At 42.1% G+C, this 16,783-nt stretch overlaps 2 protein-coding genes across 11 annotated transcripts in view; one reads left to right on the plus strand and one right to left on the minus strand.

The window, feature by feature from the left end:
- SEMA4D (semaphorin 4D) overlaps positions 1-16,783 on the plus strand; it is an 87,129-nt gene that overhangs the window by 68,553 nt on the left and 1,793 nt on the right. For 4 of the 10 annotated variants that reach the window (XR_011905942.1, XR_011905943.1, XM_072358810.1 and 1 more), the window contains exons 14-18: positions 2,762-2,934; positions 3,169-3,212; positions 4,319-4,645; positions 7,113-7,319; positions 14,816-15,025. Coding sequence is in view for 5 of the 10 variants with exons in the window: in XM_072358810.1 (XP_072214911.1) it covers positions 2,762-2,934; positions 3,169-3,212; positions 4,319-4,645; positions 7,113-7,319; positions 14,816-15,025 (961 nt within the window). In the remaining 5 variants the exon portion in view is untranslated. Of the gene's footprint in view, positions 1-2,761; positions 2,935-3,168; positions 3,213-4,318; positions 9,473-10,617; positions 12,160-14,815; positions 15,026-16,783 lie in introns of those variants that run through there. The other 6 variants (XM_072358807.1, XM_072358808.1, XM_072358809.1 and 3 more) reach the window with 4 other exon arrangements.
- The window catches only part of SECISBP2 (SECIS binding protein 2), a 44,007-nt gene continuing 31,508 nt past the window's right edge, over positions 4,285-16,783 (minus strand). Inside the window, exon 16 of the mRNA XM_072358814.1 lies at positions 4,285-4,524. The gene's annotated coding sequence lies outside the window, so the exon portion shown is untranslated. The remainder of the gene's footprint in view (positions 4,525-16,783) is intronic.

Genomic DNA, 16,783 nt, shown 5'->3' on the forward strand with positions numbered 1-16,783 from the left:
GGATTACTGGTGGGGTCCTGCCAGCCAGATAGGGGCTTCAGCCACATCTGGAAGACACAAGCTTTGCTACAGGCTCCAAACACAGGGATGTTTTGCATTATTAGATAATCACCAGGTTTAATTATTGAGTGTTTTTTCAACAGTGGAAGAATAATCATTTTGTATATTTTGTACACTAGTCTTCTGGCCCTGACTTGCAGATTCACGAATGTCTACAAAATTGTTACCATAAGCGGTAGTTTGTAGCATCAGACCCTTCAACTGGTGAATTTCTGAGCTTCTTAAGGAAAGAATGACTGTTTAAAAGTGTCTGATAAGTGTCTCAGTAAGTGCCCAGTAATCAGTAAGCACTCCGATGTTAGGGATTTAGGAATACTGCCAAGAAATCTTAAGAGCAGCTATTCTAACATGATGGAAAAATGATGGAAAAGAATGGAAAAGAGCTTTATGCCAAAAAAAAGAGAAAAGAGCTTTATGCCATTGAAAAGAGCTTTATGCAAAAATTCTTTCCATCTCATCTTGCATGTGTAGTAGTCCTTACAACAGAAAGAAGTATTGTGAAAATAGAGCATACTCTTGACAGACAAGACAAAGCCAGTGTGATTAAAAGCTGCCTTTTGCATAGATTTCAGTGAAATCTATTGTTTTTCTTTGTGATTCATCACACTGGCCCAGGTGCAGAATTACAGAATAGTTAAGGTTGGCAGGTACCTGTAGATCCATCTGGTCCAACCCCTGCTCTAGCAGGGACACCCAGAGCAAGTCATTTGTATAGCTGTGATTTGATACGTGTAGTGGCATCCCAAAGTAACTGATTAACAATAGGAGAGCAGTAGTTCCTACTCTTGACCGTGGGCTTCAGAGCCACATACACCTTCACCTTGCTCAGAGGGTTGCAGTCAGTAACAGTAACAGTCAGTCAGTAACTACAGCTGATCCTTTAACTCCTGTTTGGCTGAAACTTTTGGATTTTTGCAACGGTCTGCTCGTTTCTCCACTTGTTTACTGAACTCCCTGAATGTACCAGCTGGGAACCATGTCAAGGCACCAATACCCTTGTGCAGTGTTGCCCTGTTGGCTTTTATGTTAGCCAACAGAACGCTAGACAGACAGACAGACTGCAGTGAACCAGGGGAAGCTTTTCCTAGAAAGCCATACATGTGAATTTATTATGTGGATGCTCCAGCACAGACTAGTGTTAAGTTAAATTTTAGTATGAAAGACTGCATTTGATTGTGTGTCTCTGAAGTTTAGTTCTCTTTGGAAGTGCCATCTTCCAGTAACGTACATTTGTTTTTTGACCCAGTTTTGCTTTTGTTAGGTTTTTCCTTGAAATTCACACATATGAGGGATCTAATGTAGTTTTTGCTTAATCTTTCTCTAGACGCTTCTGTTAGTCACAGTGAAGCATTCATTTCTTTACTCAAAAGCATGTGTTCTCGTGTTCATTGCATTAGAGACTCCCCTCTTCTGACTTCTCATGATAATACCTCTTCATATAGTTAAATAAAAACATGACAGTAAGCCTCCAAATCTAAATTCAGCCCTAAGTGTTTTTGCTTGTGTATCTTGAAGTTGTTCTTGATGTTAAGAACAGTCATCTTCACCATGATTATTATGTTAAGAAGAATCTTGCTTTACTAGGATGGTTTTCCGGATACATGTCCCTGGCTCTATGACAGTGTTCATCCTGTCAGAGTCAAGAAGGCTTCCCCTAAATGCCATTTCTACATACTAAAAATCGGTGTAGAATTTCAGATCTGCATACAGAAAATCAATGTAGAAAAAGCCACTTGGTGCTTAGATCTGACTTCTTTGCCATGACAGCTGCTGTAAAGTGCCTGTACATTTGGTATTCTACACAGGAGGAAGTAAATCCGTTGCCAAGGTGGAGCATACTATTTGGCTTTGTGTGCACAGTGTCTGAAAAATACTAGATGGTAGATTGCTTATGGTGTTTCTTTGTAGGGCAAACCTATTTCCTGAGGCTTTGTATAGTGGTGAGTAAATTCACAGTGTACCATTAGTCATCAGTTTTCCTGAAGTTGCCTATTTCACTCACCTGTTTCATTCTTTTATGATAAGGATGATCAGAATGAGTATGATGGTTTTCCTGTTGTGCATAAAGTGAGAGTTCTTGCAGATCCCCAGGAACAGTAGGTGAAATAGTTGTTCTCTTTATATCCCCTCTTGCTAAGCATTATGCCAACATTCATTCCTTTGAATACTATTCACAGTTCTTTCTTGCAGAGCATTCAAGGAACTAGCTTACTAGCTTACTAGCATTCAAGGAACCTGCTTACTGCAGGTAAGCAACTGCAGGATTCAAATGCAGGGCTGACACTGGGGCTGCAGGGACCTGACTAGGCAAAGAGTTACTTTGGGTTAACAGATGTAGGAGCAGTATAGAAAACCTCCCCTTCTCAGGCTTAGATGTATCCTTTTGTCATTAGCATGTGCTTGTCTTTCTTTGCATGAGGTCTATCAGTGAATTCATATTTATGAAGAAAAAAGATACGTAAGAGCCACAGTTAGGCAGTTACTTTCTTATGAAGTATATTGATTGTAAGTTTTTGTTCTTTTGATTTATTTCTACTTCAAGTGTAGCTAAATATTTTAAAAGTGTTTTTTACAAACATACAAGTATGTGTGCGCCTCTTTTGATAATTTTTCAGTTGCTTCATTAATGTGATTGGTTGCGTAGGCTTGTTTATTTGAGATGTTTTTTGTTGTTGTTGTTGTTTTGTCTGTTTGTTTTTAGAGCAGAAGATACCTCTACGCTGGTTCAAATTCTGGTGTGGTTCAATCTCCTGTGGCATTTTGTGACATGTACACCACTTGTTTTGACTGTGTTTTAGCAAGGGATCCTTACTGTGCTTGGAAACCTCTTGAGGGTTCTTGTGTTGATATTTTTCAAGAAAGTGAAACTGAAAGGTAATGGCAGCCTTTGACTGTAGTTGCAATTGGTTTTGTATCAGTCTTACCTTATCTTACCAAGGTAGCTTTTTTTTTTAACTTAATGTTTTCAAACACATACTTCTTCCTATCCATGAATTGCCTACATAAAAAATGTCAGCTTGTGCTATTTAGATAATTTATTTTTTTTTTATGTTGGAGAATGGACTGACATGGAAATAACATTTGAAGCTGTCACACTATCTTTTACAGGAACTGGATTCAGAACATAGGTGGAGATGCATCTTCCTGTTCTGGTGAGTTACATTCTGTGAAGAGCTACTTAACTTATCCAGGTGGAATAGGAAAGACTTGTTTGTGATTTTCTAGATTTTCACTTATATTTTAATATGTATGAGCTTCTTTTCTTTTTCATATTTGAGCATCCATACAGCCTTCATCTTCTCTTAAAATCTTTGTATTTGTGTAGATTTCATTGCGCATTACACAGACTTCTGAAATGAATAGGGATGCCTGAACAGCACCTCATGAATGAAAGTACTACCTACCATAAGTACCTCTGGTACAGAGGTCTCTGTCTCTGATAAAGTAACATTTGACATTCTGCTGTAGTCTTAAGTGCTTGATTGTTGTGTGCTGGATCAGATGAAATGATCCTGAAAAAAGCTGCTTTTATGATGAGAGGGGAGGGGGACTCAGTACGTCATAGAGAGCAGCTGAAGTACCCTGCAGTGTATTTTAGGACAAGTAACTGCAGGCCCTTTCTTTCTCATGTGTGTTGCTGCCATCAGATTATGGAGATTCTATAGAAGACTAGTGTTGAAGAAGATTTGTACTTCAGTAAACAGTACATGGCTTTATTCTGTTTTCAGTTCTTATCTAAACACAGTGAGGGCCTCCACGAGAGTCTGACTTGTTAGTTATATTGCTCATTTATCATATCGTATTGTGGGTATGCAATAGGTACTTGATGTTTTCAGAAGAGAGCTTAATTTAAGTACCGGTACTTAAATTTCTTAAAATTAAATTTCTTCTTGAACATTTTGTGATTATTTAAAATATACTAACTGGTTTGAAGGTTATACAAAGTTGAACATCTTGTTTTAAATGGTAACTTACATCAGAGGCACCCTCAGTTTGGATCGACTAAGTCTCTCCCTACTTTTCTAGAAGTGGAAGCTGTTTTGGAGTTTGAGGTGTTTGGTCTTGTTGTACTGATGTCCTGAACACACCTGTATTTTAGTATTTCACAGAGACTTGCATGCCGTTATCTTGGTCTTGAGATACTCTTAACACGGAAGTCTGCCTTTTGGTTATGACTAGCACCGTCTCATGAAACTGTATAGATTAGATCAAACAGGAATCATTGCTGATACTCTACACATTTATTTTGGTGTTCCAGATAAAGTAAGAGAGAATTCGCTACAGCATACGTTCAAGCATGGGAGCACAGCAGAGCTCAAGTGTTCTCAAAAGTCCAATCTGGCACAGGTAGTTTGGAAGTTCAGAGACGACGTACTGAGAGTGGAGAGTCCCAAATACCGTCTACTGGAAAAGGCACTACTCATCTTCAATTTATCAGAAGGAGACAGCGGGGTTTACCAGTGTCTGTCAGAAGAAAAAGTGAAGAATAAGAAATTCTCTCAGGTTTTGGCTAAGCATGTTTTGGAACTGAAGAAAGTCCAGCATACTACAGCAAGCCCAGTGGTGGCAGCTGCACCAATAGAAGGTAATGGTGATATACCAGAAGTGTCAGCGATATCAACTGAGGGCTCTACTGCTCAAACCTCAACCACTCAGATTGTACCAGTAACAACTGCGAGGATAACAAAACCTATTGGCCCTGTCCTAACGAGTGCAACCTCCAAAATAGAGCTTTTCAATTCACTTCCTGACGCAGTCCCAGAAAAGACAATGTTTCTGAAGTCAAACGATAACTTCCTGTTGATGTTCCTATTCCTCTTCTTTTTTATTCTCTTCTTGTGCCTGCTTTCCTACAATTGTTACAAAGGGTATTTGCCAGGGCAGTGCTTGAAATTTCGCTCAATCATGTTGCTTGGCAAGAAAAAAACAAAGTCAGATTTTTCTGATTGTGAACAGAGCGTTAAAGAAACCCTTGTGGAGCAAGGCAGCATCAGTCACCAGAGTGGGGAGCAGCCAAAGCCAGCGCATGACACCGGCTATGAGACGGAGCCAGACTGTGGGAATGGACAGCTTCAGGTCAGGGACGTGCAGGTGCCCAGGGAGGCAAAGGACAAACCTTTTGATGTGAAGTGTGAGCTCAAGTATGCTGACTCAGATGTGGAGGGAGATTGAAGGACACAACCTTTTGTTTTGTGTTGGAAATTAACCATGGTACTATGGCTATTTTTGAGTGCCGAGAGCATGCTTGTGACCACTGAGCCATAGGCAAGCTTTACCTGCTTCAGCTACACAGCAAGCCAATTCGCATTCATATCTCACCAGAAACAGAAGCAGTGTTCTCATCTGCAGACCATAGCATCTTGTATTGTTCTATCAGTTTTTTTTTTAAATGGACAGTTTCAGATTGTTTATTCCCAGTTCTTACGCACACATGGAGTACTTAAATCTGGTGAACAGTTTCCCGCTCCTGTTTTGGCCCTTTTCTTCCTTAGGTTATCCTGTCCTATATAAAAGTAATACAGTTGGCTTTAAAAAGTACTGCAGTCTGCAAATCTTTTAGCTGTCATTAAAAAAAGTTTAGTTTAATTTGAATTCCAAATTGGAAATTAAGTTTAGTTTATCAGATTGGTAAATTATAGACTATTGTCCAAATTGGGACGTTTTTTCTTTGCTTCTAGTGATTATTTTTCATTTGATGCTTTGTGTTTTGGCACGCTAGATCTCTTTAGTTGGTTAAAGTTAATTACTTTAACTGCATTTTAAGTATCCTAGCTTTTAAAGAATATGGGGATATATAGTTGGCTAGATTTGTGTAAGATTCTCAGGGATAATCTTGTTTAAAGGCTTTTTTTCTCGCTGCTTTCTAGAAATGTAGGTAACGATATCAGTATAAAACTTGTGGACTGGAGTAAGAAGGGGAAAGAATAAATGATAGATTTAGACACATTTTATTTTCCTTAACCAAGCTGGACATAGTCACCTGTTGGGGTTTTTTTTGTTGCTTTGTTTTTTCCTGTACACCGTTGGATTTTTCCACTTTCTTGTGATTATTTTTCTTTAATGAATCAGTACAGACAAGCAGCTGTCACTTCGCAGTGACACTGAGTGAGATTTTTTGCACTGTGAAAGCAAAAAAGGAACTGAGAATTCCCTGCAGTAACTCATCTGGACTGTTCGGATACAGCCTGATAAGAAATATATGGGGATGTTTTTGTTTTTCCTTTTTTTTTTCTGATTCAGAAGTAACTTCTCTTCTTGTGACAAGTCTTTGCAGCATCACCCTTTCTGGATGACATCTTCTAATCTCTTACATAACTGGAGACTGAAACTGGAGCTCCTCAAACAATCAGTAATTTGAACTGTTCGTTTGAATCATGTCTGCAAAAGTCAAAATGTGCATTTGTTCTAAGCCTGGTTCACAGCTGCACTGTTTGTCTCTAGAAGTATTTTGTGTGGTACGGTCCCACAGAGAGTTGTCCCTTTCACTGCATCTTTCTGTAAATATGGCTAGGAATGCATTTTAATAGTAAACAGCAGTGTGCCTAGGCTGCTTCTCTATGTTGAACTTTCATGCAAACCTTAATTTAGACCATCTTAGTGTGAACAGTTTATATTTTATAAGATTCAGTTTGGTTTTATTTTTCTATTTTTAATTATGTACATATAACAGAATAAATATTAAAATAAATTGTATTACACTTCGACTTTTATGGAAGTTGACATAATGGCAATCCTTTCCATACTGCGAGTGCTAATATTCCTTGTGGCTTCCTTTAAGGGGGAAAAGGGGAAACTCACCAGTTTGGAGCAGGTTCATTTCTCAGCTTTATTTACTTGGATTGTAACCCTCTGGGGATAGGATGGATGGAAAAGGACGTGAGTGAAGGAGAAAAGTGTTTTTTCCTAAGCCCCTGGAGATATTTCCTTTTACAACCCTTCTAAAATTCATTTGTCTTTTTGCATTATTTCTTCAGTGTGTGATGTATTTCTTGCAACTGTTTTCCTTAGTACCATTTTTTTTTCTTTCTTTTCTGTCCTCTTCTGTCACACAGCCTCATCTCCTATACCCTTCCCTCCTACTGGTAGTTCCTTTTTGTCTTGTGTGGGATGTGGTCCACCTCCTTCACCCACCAGTATCAAGCCTGATGTTTGGTCTAGCACAGACTCTCTAAAGGTCATGTTGTTGCAACCTTTCCTAAATGACCAGGCACAGCATGTTAGTGCTCGGGGACCCTTCCATCTCTTCTGCCTAGCCACAGGTAAGTTGGAGGAGCCCTGCATGAACTAGCATTTTCTTCACTAAAGGTTTGGGTATGTGGCCATGTACATGTATGTTCTTTTTTGATGCTTAAAAAAGAAAGAAAAAAAACTATTTGGGGATGTACTGTGAACATGCTTTTGCTGCAAATTGGGCAATGCAAACACTGACATGCAAAATTGTCTAACTTAGCAGCCTACTTAAGTATGCAAAGTCACTTAACTTCAGAAGGCTCATTTGGAGCCGAGTGATGTGCTTGCATGCATGTGGATGTGTAGTAGGTAAATATCTTCACTGTTAGGATGTGTGCAATTAAAAAAAAATGCTGTTCTGTTGGATTTGAATTTTGCTCTTATTTTGGACCTGGTCAGGTATTCCTTGTTACTTATTTCAGATGATAAAGTATGTACAGCAATGATCATTTCCATTTTATGAGTAATATATTGTCTGTGATCAATGGGAGCAAGTCAAAGCTCTTTTTTCTGTAGAAATTAAACATCTGTCTTTGTTTGGACAGCAGTTGCCTGGCTAAGTGAGATTTAATGAATCTAGATAGGTCTTAAAATGTAACTTCAGTCCATTAAAAAATAGAGGTTAATTTTACAGTAGAATTGCTTTTTACTGGTGTGCCTGTGATTGTTAAATGTTACATGGAATCGGATCAAAATGCAGCCGTCTTCACTAAAGCAGGTCTTACCAAGGGCATGGTTTGTATTTTCATGGCTAGTAACAACAGCAGCGGGGTCCAGGTAGTTAGCAATTATTTTTTCACTGCTGCTGGTGACACTGACACCTTTTACTACTCACTGTGACAACAGAACACAGAACAATGGCATAAATACTGCAAAAGATTTAAGCAATTTGCTGACTAGGCAAACAGTGCGGTGTCTGGGGCAGGGGAGTAGCAGTGAGCTATTATGTGCACACACGTGCTAAATTCAGGTGTGGTGGAGCCTGGCTAGTTTGGTTGTTTCAAGCATCATTAACACAAGCACCACCACTACCCGGTGCAGTGTATCCTTGGGCTTGTCATAGGCAAGTGATATTCTACAATGTCCTGAATGTGCTGAGCAACAGTTTTATTTGCAGATGACCAGTGAGCAGCGTTGTGGTATTGTTGTGTTTCTGCCCTGCAGACAGTTCCTGTTCACTCTGATCCCATTCGAGCTGTTAGAAGCTTTCCTCACATGTTCTGTAACTTTTTGATCTCATTAAAATAACCCTAATATGTGAAGATAGCAAGTTCTACAAAATTGGCATCCTTCTTTAAAGAAGTCATCGTTCCGTAGTGGCACTGAGGTGTGATACACACCTACAGACCGCAGCTGTGCCCTGTAGTGATGCTGTGTACAGGCAGTGCAGGGCAGCCTCCCACCTGATGGGGGGAAGGTGCAGTACTCACAAGTCAGTCACAAGAGTTTCATAGAAAGTTCTTTCTCTTCAGGAACATTTAGAATTGCACAGGAAGGCATGCAGGGGGAGGACAGTGGGAAGACTGCAGCAGAGCAAGCTCAGCCTCAGGGAATGCTTCTGCAGTGCAAATGCAGGATAGACCCACATATGGCCATGTGCTGGGCCAAAGCTGGGCCAAGTGTGCACAAGTCTTCAGCATGCCACATTCTTTGTTATTTAAACCACACCTTGGAGATAACTTCAGAACCTAAGATTGCTCTTTTAAGTGTTCTGTTAATGCCTTAAAAGGTATTATATCTTTTGTAATAACTTACGGTTAGAGAATCAATTATATACTGCCTAAAAGTCAAAGACCCTGAAAGTATATAATCTTGATACAGTAGATTGCAGTGCCCATGCAGGAATTCCTGCAGCACCAGGGTTGAAAGGGACTGCTCAGTTTCAGCTTCCTGCCATGGGCTGCTCAGGACCCCATCCAACGTGGGGCATCTCCAGGGATGGGGCAGCCTGTGCCAGTGCCTCATTGCCCTCTGAGAGAAAAGGTTCCCCCTAACATATCTGCCCTCTTTCAGGTGCAGCTGTTCCGCTTGCCCTGTCACTGTACACCTTGGCAGTCTCTCCCACCCTTCCTACAGGCCCTGTAAGGCCATGCTCCCCTTGCTGGCTCTTGGCAGTTCTAGTTCTAGACATGAAGCATTTCAGCCCTTCAGTGGCTCCTCCTCAGTGACATCTGCAAGCCGATGGAAATTAGTGACAGTGTGATGAGCTTAAAGATTAAAACATCTTGAACCACATTCACATTGCAGCCTGTCATGCACTGTGAAACACCTGTGTGTGCCCTACTGAAACAGCTTTGTGAGTGCCCTGGTGCATTCATTGCCAGGTTATACCAACTGCACCATATGTCAGCAAAGCACTGAGAAAGTTAAGCAGGTTGATACTCCTCAAACACCTGAAATTGCACTGTTGGAAGCTCCCAGTTAACATCTGTACTGTGAATGAACTGTTCTCTGTCAAAATCTCCTGAGGCCAAGGACGGCAGCTGCCCCTGCTGGCGTGGGTGAGAGCCCAACACAGGAGAACTTGTGGGAGATATCACTGGTGCAGGTCTTTGTGTTCACCCCCTTCCTGCATGTAATGTGTGTGACTGCTGGGAGGCTTCAGCAACACAGATAAAATGTGTTCTGCAGGATCTGTGACAGCTTCTGTGGTATGTCTGATGCTGTATTGTAACAGAAAGTGTGATGGCTGATGAGATGGGAGCTGATTTGCAGCTGTTGCTTTGTTTTAACCCTTGGCAGCAAGGTTGCCCATCTCACTCCTTATCTCTGCCACGACTGGGTCTGTCCACTGACAGCTGAGCAGAGGCTGTAGTTTGTATGCTCTGGAGAGCAGACTGAGAAGGCATTCTACTGTCAGAGGTATTTTTGTTCTCTACATTTTTCCTCTCTTATTTTACAAGATAATGTCATAACTTGAAGATGTGGGGCAGTGTGCATGGCAGGGAAAACAGGCACGCTCAGGCTGAAGGTGCAACAGAAGAATTGCCAGACCCGATTGCTTTTTGCGTTTCACCTAATTACTCCCAGGCGGCAGTTACCTGGGTTCCAAACACACAGTTGTGTTCTGGCTCCAGTCAAAGCACAGCTGAAAGTGCTAGGGAGCGGGTACAGCTGTACTGCAGCCATGTTCCAACCAAGTAGTGCAGCTGTGCCTGTGCTTTGCACACACTGGTGTGGCCTCAGGTCCAGCTGTGTCAGCCAGCAGCACTGTTGCACCAGTGCCAGCTGACAGACCACATAAGCTGTTTCAGAACAAACTGACGGCTGTTTGAGGTTAAATTCTTTGTTGACAATTGTCGTCATACTATTTTTGCTGTTTTCTAGAATGGTAACGGATTGACCATAATTTATAACCCAGCTAACTGAAGTACAAACTGGTTTCAGAGTGCTACGGAGATCCCTGTCACAGTTCAGTGACCCCACCACCAACCGTGCTGGGTGCTGCACTGCTCTCAGCACCAACTGACAGTGTCTCCTGACCCTGCTCATGCCTCGTGGGACTGCAGCTGTTTGGTGCTTCAGGACACAATTACCTTTCCTGTGCTCTCATCTCTGAAAGTAATGTTTTTGTGTCCACATTACAGTGTCTTTTAAAACTTAATCCCTGACCTGAATACGAGCTTCCTGTAGTATGCTGACAATCCAGGTGATTGCATAGCATTCAGCACAAACCCAAGCTGCAGGCTACATACTGCGTGCTACATCCAGATTCTATTGGTTTGTTTATTTTTTAATATTAAGTGATATTTGGAAAAGTTTTTGGGAGCCAACATGCTAGCAGTTGGAGGAAGACACCCCATGTCTGTAGATGGACGCTGTAGTGATGATATGCTTGTATCACAGCTGTGTATGACAAGCTCCTACTGCCCAGCCAAGCAGTCCCTGAAGGCACCTGCCAGCCACACACATTGCTATCAGCCACTGAAGCCCAGCCCATGCTGACAGCACCTGCTCTGCTGCACGAGGCTAAGCTCTCCCTAGCTGGAAAGGTTTCTCCATCTATTAGGGAGGTGTAGTTCTACTGTTACCCCTTGCTGTCCCAGCTTTGGGACAACTGCTCTAAGCAGCCCTTCTGTATCCAGACCCACGGGGCAGCTCTGCAGGGCTCAGCACTGTCAGCAGGACCTGACCTGGCCCAGCTCCCTCCCACTCCCCAGTTTATGTGATCAGCTGCATGTAATCCGTAATCACCAACTTCATAATCACCCACACTTATATTCCTATCTCCAGGCTAAAAGAAAAGCTGTATGCCTGTTAGGATTTTATGCAGATATAGCAGATGTGATACTGGGGACAACACAGTGGGATCCCTGGCGTGCTGCTCTGCATCTACAGCTGTATTACTCCATTCCTCACATCCCAGTATACTGCTTAATTATAAGCTGAAGTGGAACATAAACCCACACTTCAGTGAATAAAGCTGGAGGGCTGGTACACTGTTTTAACACTGCAGGCAGCTGAAGCAGGTTAAGTTCTGACTTTCTGTATGGCTGATAGGATGCTCCAGCAAACCTCGAGGGGCAGAGACACTGCGCTGACAGAGAATGACGCCCACCTGGGAAATGAGCAATCACACCAACACTGGGCATTATGGAGGGCCTGGACAGAGAAAGGGCATATTTGTTTTGTTGCACTGTGTTAGGTGTCTCCCTTCTAAAACAGTTAAGACTGTGGAGTAATGAATGAATTTACAGTGATGAAGCAATGTTCTCAAAACTAACTATGTGAAGTATCATTCACTGTTGCCTAAATGTACCTGTCTGCATATCCAAACTGGTTTGCTGTTTAATACTCTGCTTGTATATTATATTTTAACATGGCTATTTTCTTAAATCTTTCAAGCATTCTTAAGCTGGATGGCAATGTAAGTAGATAATTTTATTTTTTTAGCTACTTCTGTTTTAAAGTCTATGTGTCATTGGAGTTACCTTAGTGAATGTATTCTCACAGTCATTTATCTTCAAAAGATGAATAATCTATAACTGCTGCATCTTTGAGCCTGAATTTATCTCACTCCAGAGTTGTAGAAAATCTGAATTTGAGAACTGTGACTTCATGATTCTGCAGATGTAACTCTTCCAGTGTGTTTTTCTGTTGTTCATTTCTGAAAAGGAAATCAAAGTAGGGTAAATACTGCATGGCCTCCTGGAATCGGGGCTGAATGCCGCTAAGGCAAAGCCTCTGCCCATACAACATCTGGATGCAACTGTGCCACTGCAGCCCACTGGGTGGGGGGGAACCTAAATCAACACAGACCACAACCCTCCTTGTATTGGGAAACTCTTTTTTTTTTAGAAATGTGTCACTAGGGTGGGCATTCAGTCCTGTTTCCATAATATATGTTGCCTTCAGCACCTGTAAACAGAGTAGGTTCTTTGGTGTCAGCAGTGACACGAAACACTTGAAGTGCATTTAGAGAATACCCTGCACTGAATGCACCGTTTCCTTGCCTGGCCCTAAAACAGTGTTTTTCAAACTCATGGACTTACTTAGGTAACAAACTGCTCTATTGTCATGTCATGGGGTTTTGAATTACTGCTGTTAAACAGATGAGCTCATGGGTGTACCTGGCTTGTGGTTTACAATAATGGAGCAATAACTGATATGCTTCAAGTGAGCTCCTTCTGATTCACACTGTGGCTGAGTCAGTCCTAGTGCCTCCCAAGCCAGCCTCACCTCTGACACCTCCACAGGTTTCTTCTCTAATCCTCACCCAATAACAGACTTCTCATGGCAACTGTCCACAGTTCCCATCCAGGGTGTTCTCTCAACTCTTCAAGGAATAAATCCAAAGCCTGGCTTTTTATTATTTCACTGCTTCTATCCTGGTGCTGTGCTTGTAATTAATTTCTCTTTCCATTTGTCCAAGCACCAACTTCATTAATGTACTGAAATAATTTGTCCCTGTTTCCTGTATCCCATGTTTTTGGTTACATGGAACCTACCTTTAGTTAATCACAGAGCTAGTACAGTCATCTGTAAAACATCATTTACTTTGTTTAAAGAACATTCTACACTTCTTGTCACCTGCCTCCTTTTCTTCACCCCTCCTTCCTTCCAAGATTATATCCACCACCCTGCAATTAGATCACGTTCTCTGCTGTTCACCCTTCTGCTTAATACAAATTTATTTCTCCATATTTGTAGGATACTAGCTCTGTTTCCAAATGATTTACATCTAACTCTAACATATGCTGAGAAAGCACACAGATAGATGTAAAGGCTGCCATGCAGGCAGACAATAAATCAATCAATACAAGGGAATCTGAAATCTAACTAGTTTGCAGGCCTAGAATCACATATTTTTTCTAAAGAAAATTCCACATCACTTTGGAATGAATGAATGAATAAACAAATAAATAAACAAAGCAGTATATTTTTTTAAACAAAAAAGTTGAGAGAACTGGGCTTCTTTTGCCTGGAGGAGACTCCAGGGAGACCTCACTGTAGCCTTTCAGTACTTGAGCATATAAGCATGTAAACCCTGTTTACGTGGGTTGATAATGATAGGACAAGGGGAAATGGTTTTCAACCAAGACAGGGAAACTTTAGGTTAGATATTAGGAGGAAGTTTTTCACACAGAGGGTGGTGACGCACTGGAACAGGTTGCCCAAGGAGGCTGTGGATCGCATGTCCTTGGAGGCATTCAAGGTCGGGCTGGATGTGGCTCTGGGCAGCCTGGTGTAGTGGCTGGCAACCCTGCCCATGGCAGCGGGTCTGATACTACAAGATATTTGAGGTCCTTTTTAAACCCAGGCCATTCTATCATTCTATTATTCTATGTTTTAAGTAAGAATTGCTGCAAAGTGAAAGGACTCAGATATTGCCAAGTACACTTCATCCAACCTTGCTAACTTTCCACTTGTTCTGTCCTCTGTGCTACTATCAGTAATTCTCAGATTTATTCAATTTCTGTCCTCACAGGTTAAGATGAATAATAGCAACAAGGGTAAAAGATTAGATTGCCCTTTGTTCTTGACCCGAGCTGTTTCCAAGTTCTGTCTTGTCTAATTGCTTGCTGTGACAAATGGTCCCACACTTCTTCCAATTTTGCCATTCACTTGTTCTGGCATCTTTAACACACTGAATTCTTGAACTTTTTCCCCACCTGACCGCTATTTCAGATGTTGGAAGGTATCTCAGAAGGCTTCAGCCTTTCACCAGACATAAGCTTCATCACCACAAGTTAGCGTGGCCTGTATCTTCAAGTAACAGACTGATTTCTGCTGTCCGGTGTATCATGGTTGTGGGTCAGTTTCCCACTGTGAGAATACATGTACAGAAAACTACTTTTTGCATATGAACTTATTTACAACTTTGGCTTGATCCTAAATTATCAGTGATACTTTTTTTATCGCAGTTTTTTGGTACCTAGAATTTCAGCTGAAGAAACCTAAGTAACACTGAAATCAAACTTTTTATGCCTTTGAACCTAATCTTGAGGTCCTAAACTTTTGCTTTTTTTCCTCAAACACTCAGTTTGTGTTTTCTCCCCAAGTAAGCTCACTGACATTTTTACAGGTCCAGATGACTCCCATTTTGTCTGGAAGAAGAATGGACAGGAAATGAAGGCATGCATCACTGAACAGGCTCACAGGTTGTGTGATGGCAGAGTGTATGTCCTAAGTTGGGTGAAAGATTCAGTATCAGGAAATACAAAATATAAATGTTCATTCATCTCAAAGATGGGTAACACATCATCAGAAGTGCTCATCAAAGTGGAAGACAAAGGTAGGCTGTTTCTGACTGTTTGCAACAAAAATACTTTATATCATCCATGCGTATGTGTTGCTGGTAACTCCCCTTTGCTGTATTTAAACCCACTTACTTTGTATATGAAAAGGTTTTGCAGACACAGAAAATTGCTCTGAAGTATGGAACAAAGAACAACTTACTACATAACATCACTGTAAAATGGGTAAATCACAAACTGGGCAGTCAGCTGTATCACAAGTCCATGGGGCCAGACCCACACTAGAGTGCGGAGGGAGCTGGTGGATGTGGTTGCCAAGCCACTCTCCATCACTCTGCAGCAGTCCTGGATAACTGGGGGTGCCCTGGTGGAGACTGGAAAATGTGACACCCATCTTCAAAAAGGGCCAAAAAGATGATCCTGGTAGCTACAGACCTATCAGTCTCACTTTGGTGCCTGGGAAGGTTATGGAACAGATAATCTCAGGGGCCATCATGGACCAGTTAAAGGTCAACTGGGGGATCAGCATGGGTTTGTGAATGGTAGATCCTGTTTGACAAATCTGATTTCATTCTATGACAAGGTGACCTGCCTAGTGGATGGAGGTAAAGCTGTTGATGTGGTCTACCTGGACTACAGTAAAGCCTTTGACACTGTCCCCCACAACATTCTCGTGGAGAAGCTGGCTGCCCATGGTTTGTATGAGCATGCGCTCCACTGGGTGAAACACTGTCTGGATGGCTGGGCCCAAAGAGTTGTGGTCAACTGAGTTAAATCCAGCCGGTGGCCAGTCATGAGTGGTGTCCCCCAGGGCTTGGTACTGGGACTGCTTCTGTTTAACATCTTCACTGATGATTTTGATGAGGGGATTGAGTGTGCCCTCCGCTAAGCTTGCAAATGACACCAAGTTGTGAGGGAGTGTTAATCTGCCAGAGGGTAGAAGGGCACTACAGGAGAACCTGGATAGACTGGATTGAGGGGCCAAGGTTAACTGTAGAGCCAAGTGTTGGGTCCTGCATTTTGATCACAACAACCCCAGGCAACCCTACAGGCTTGGGGAGGAGTGTGTGGAAAGCTGCCTTTGGAAAGGGACCTTGGTGTACAGGGAGACTGTTGACTGAATATGAGCCAGCAGTGTGCCCAGGTGGCCAAGAGGGCCAATGGCATCCTGGCTTGTATCAGGAATGGTGTGGTGAGCAGGACTAGGGAAGTCATCCTGCCCCTGTACTCGGCAATGGTGAGGCCTCACCCTGAGTACTGTGTTCAGTTTGGGGCACCTCAATACAGAAAAGACATTGAGGTACTGGAGCAGGTCCAGAGAAGGACAAGGCTGCTGAAAGGCATGGCGAATATACCCTATGAGGAATGACTGATGGAGCTGGGGCTGTTTAGTCTGAGGAAAAGGAGGCTGAGGGGAGACCTTATTGCTCTCTTCCAGTATCTGAAAGGTGCTTACAGTAAGAGTGGAGTTGGTCTCTTCTCACTGGTGACAGGTGACAGGACAAGGGGAAATGGCCTCAAGTTGCACCAGGCTAAGATCAGGTTGGATATCAGGAAACACTTCTTTACAGAAAGGGTTGTTTAGCACTGCAGTAGGCTCCCCAGGGAGGTAGTTGAGTCACCATCCCTGGATGTGATTAAAAACTGTTTGGATGTGGTGCTCAGGGACATGATTTAGGGGAGGGTTGTTACGAGTTAGGGTAGTATGGTTAGGTTGTGGTTAGACTTGATGATCTTTACGGACTTTTCCAACCTGAGTGATTCTGTGATTCTAAATTCTTCTCTTCATCCTTGGC

This window comes from Excalfactoria chinensis, chromosome Z (assembly GCF_039878825.1).
Source record: "Excalfactoria chinensis isolate bCotChi1 chromosome Z, bCotChi1.hap2, whole genome shotgun sequence".
Lineage (NCBI taxonomy): Eukaryota > Metazoa > Chordata > Aves > Galliformes > Phasianidae > Excalfactoria > Excalfactoria chinensis.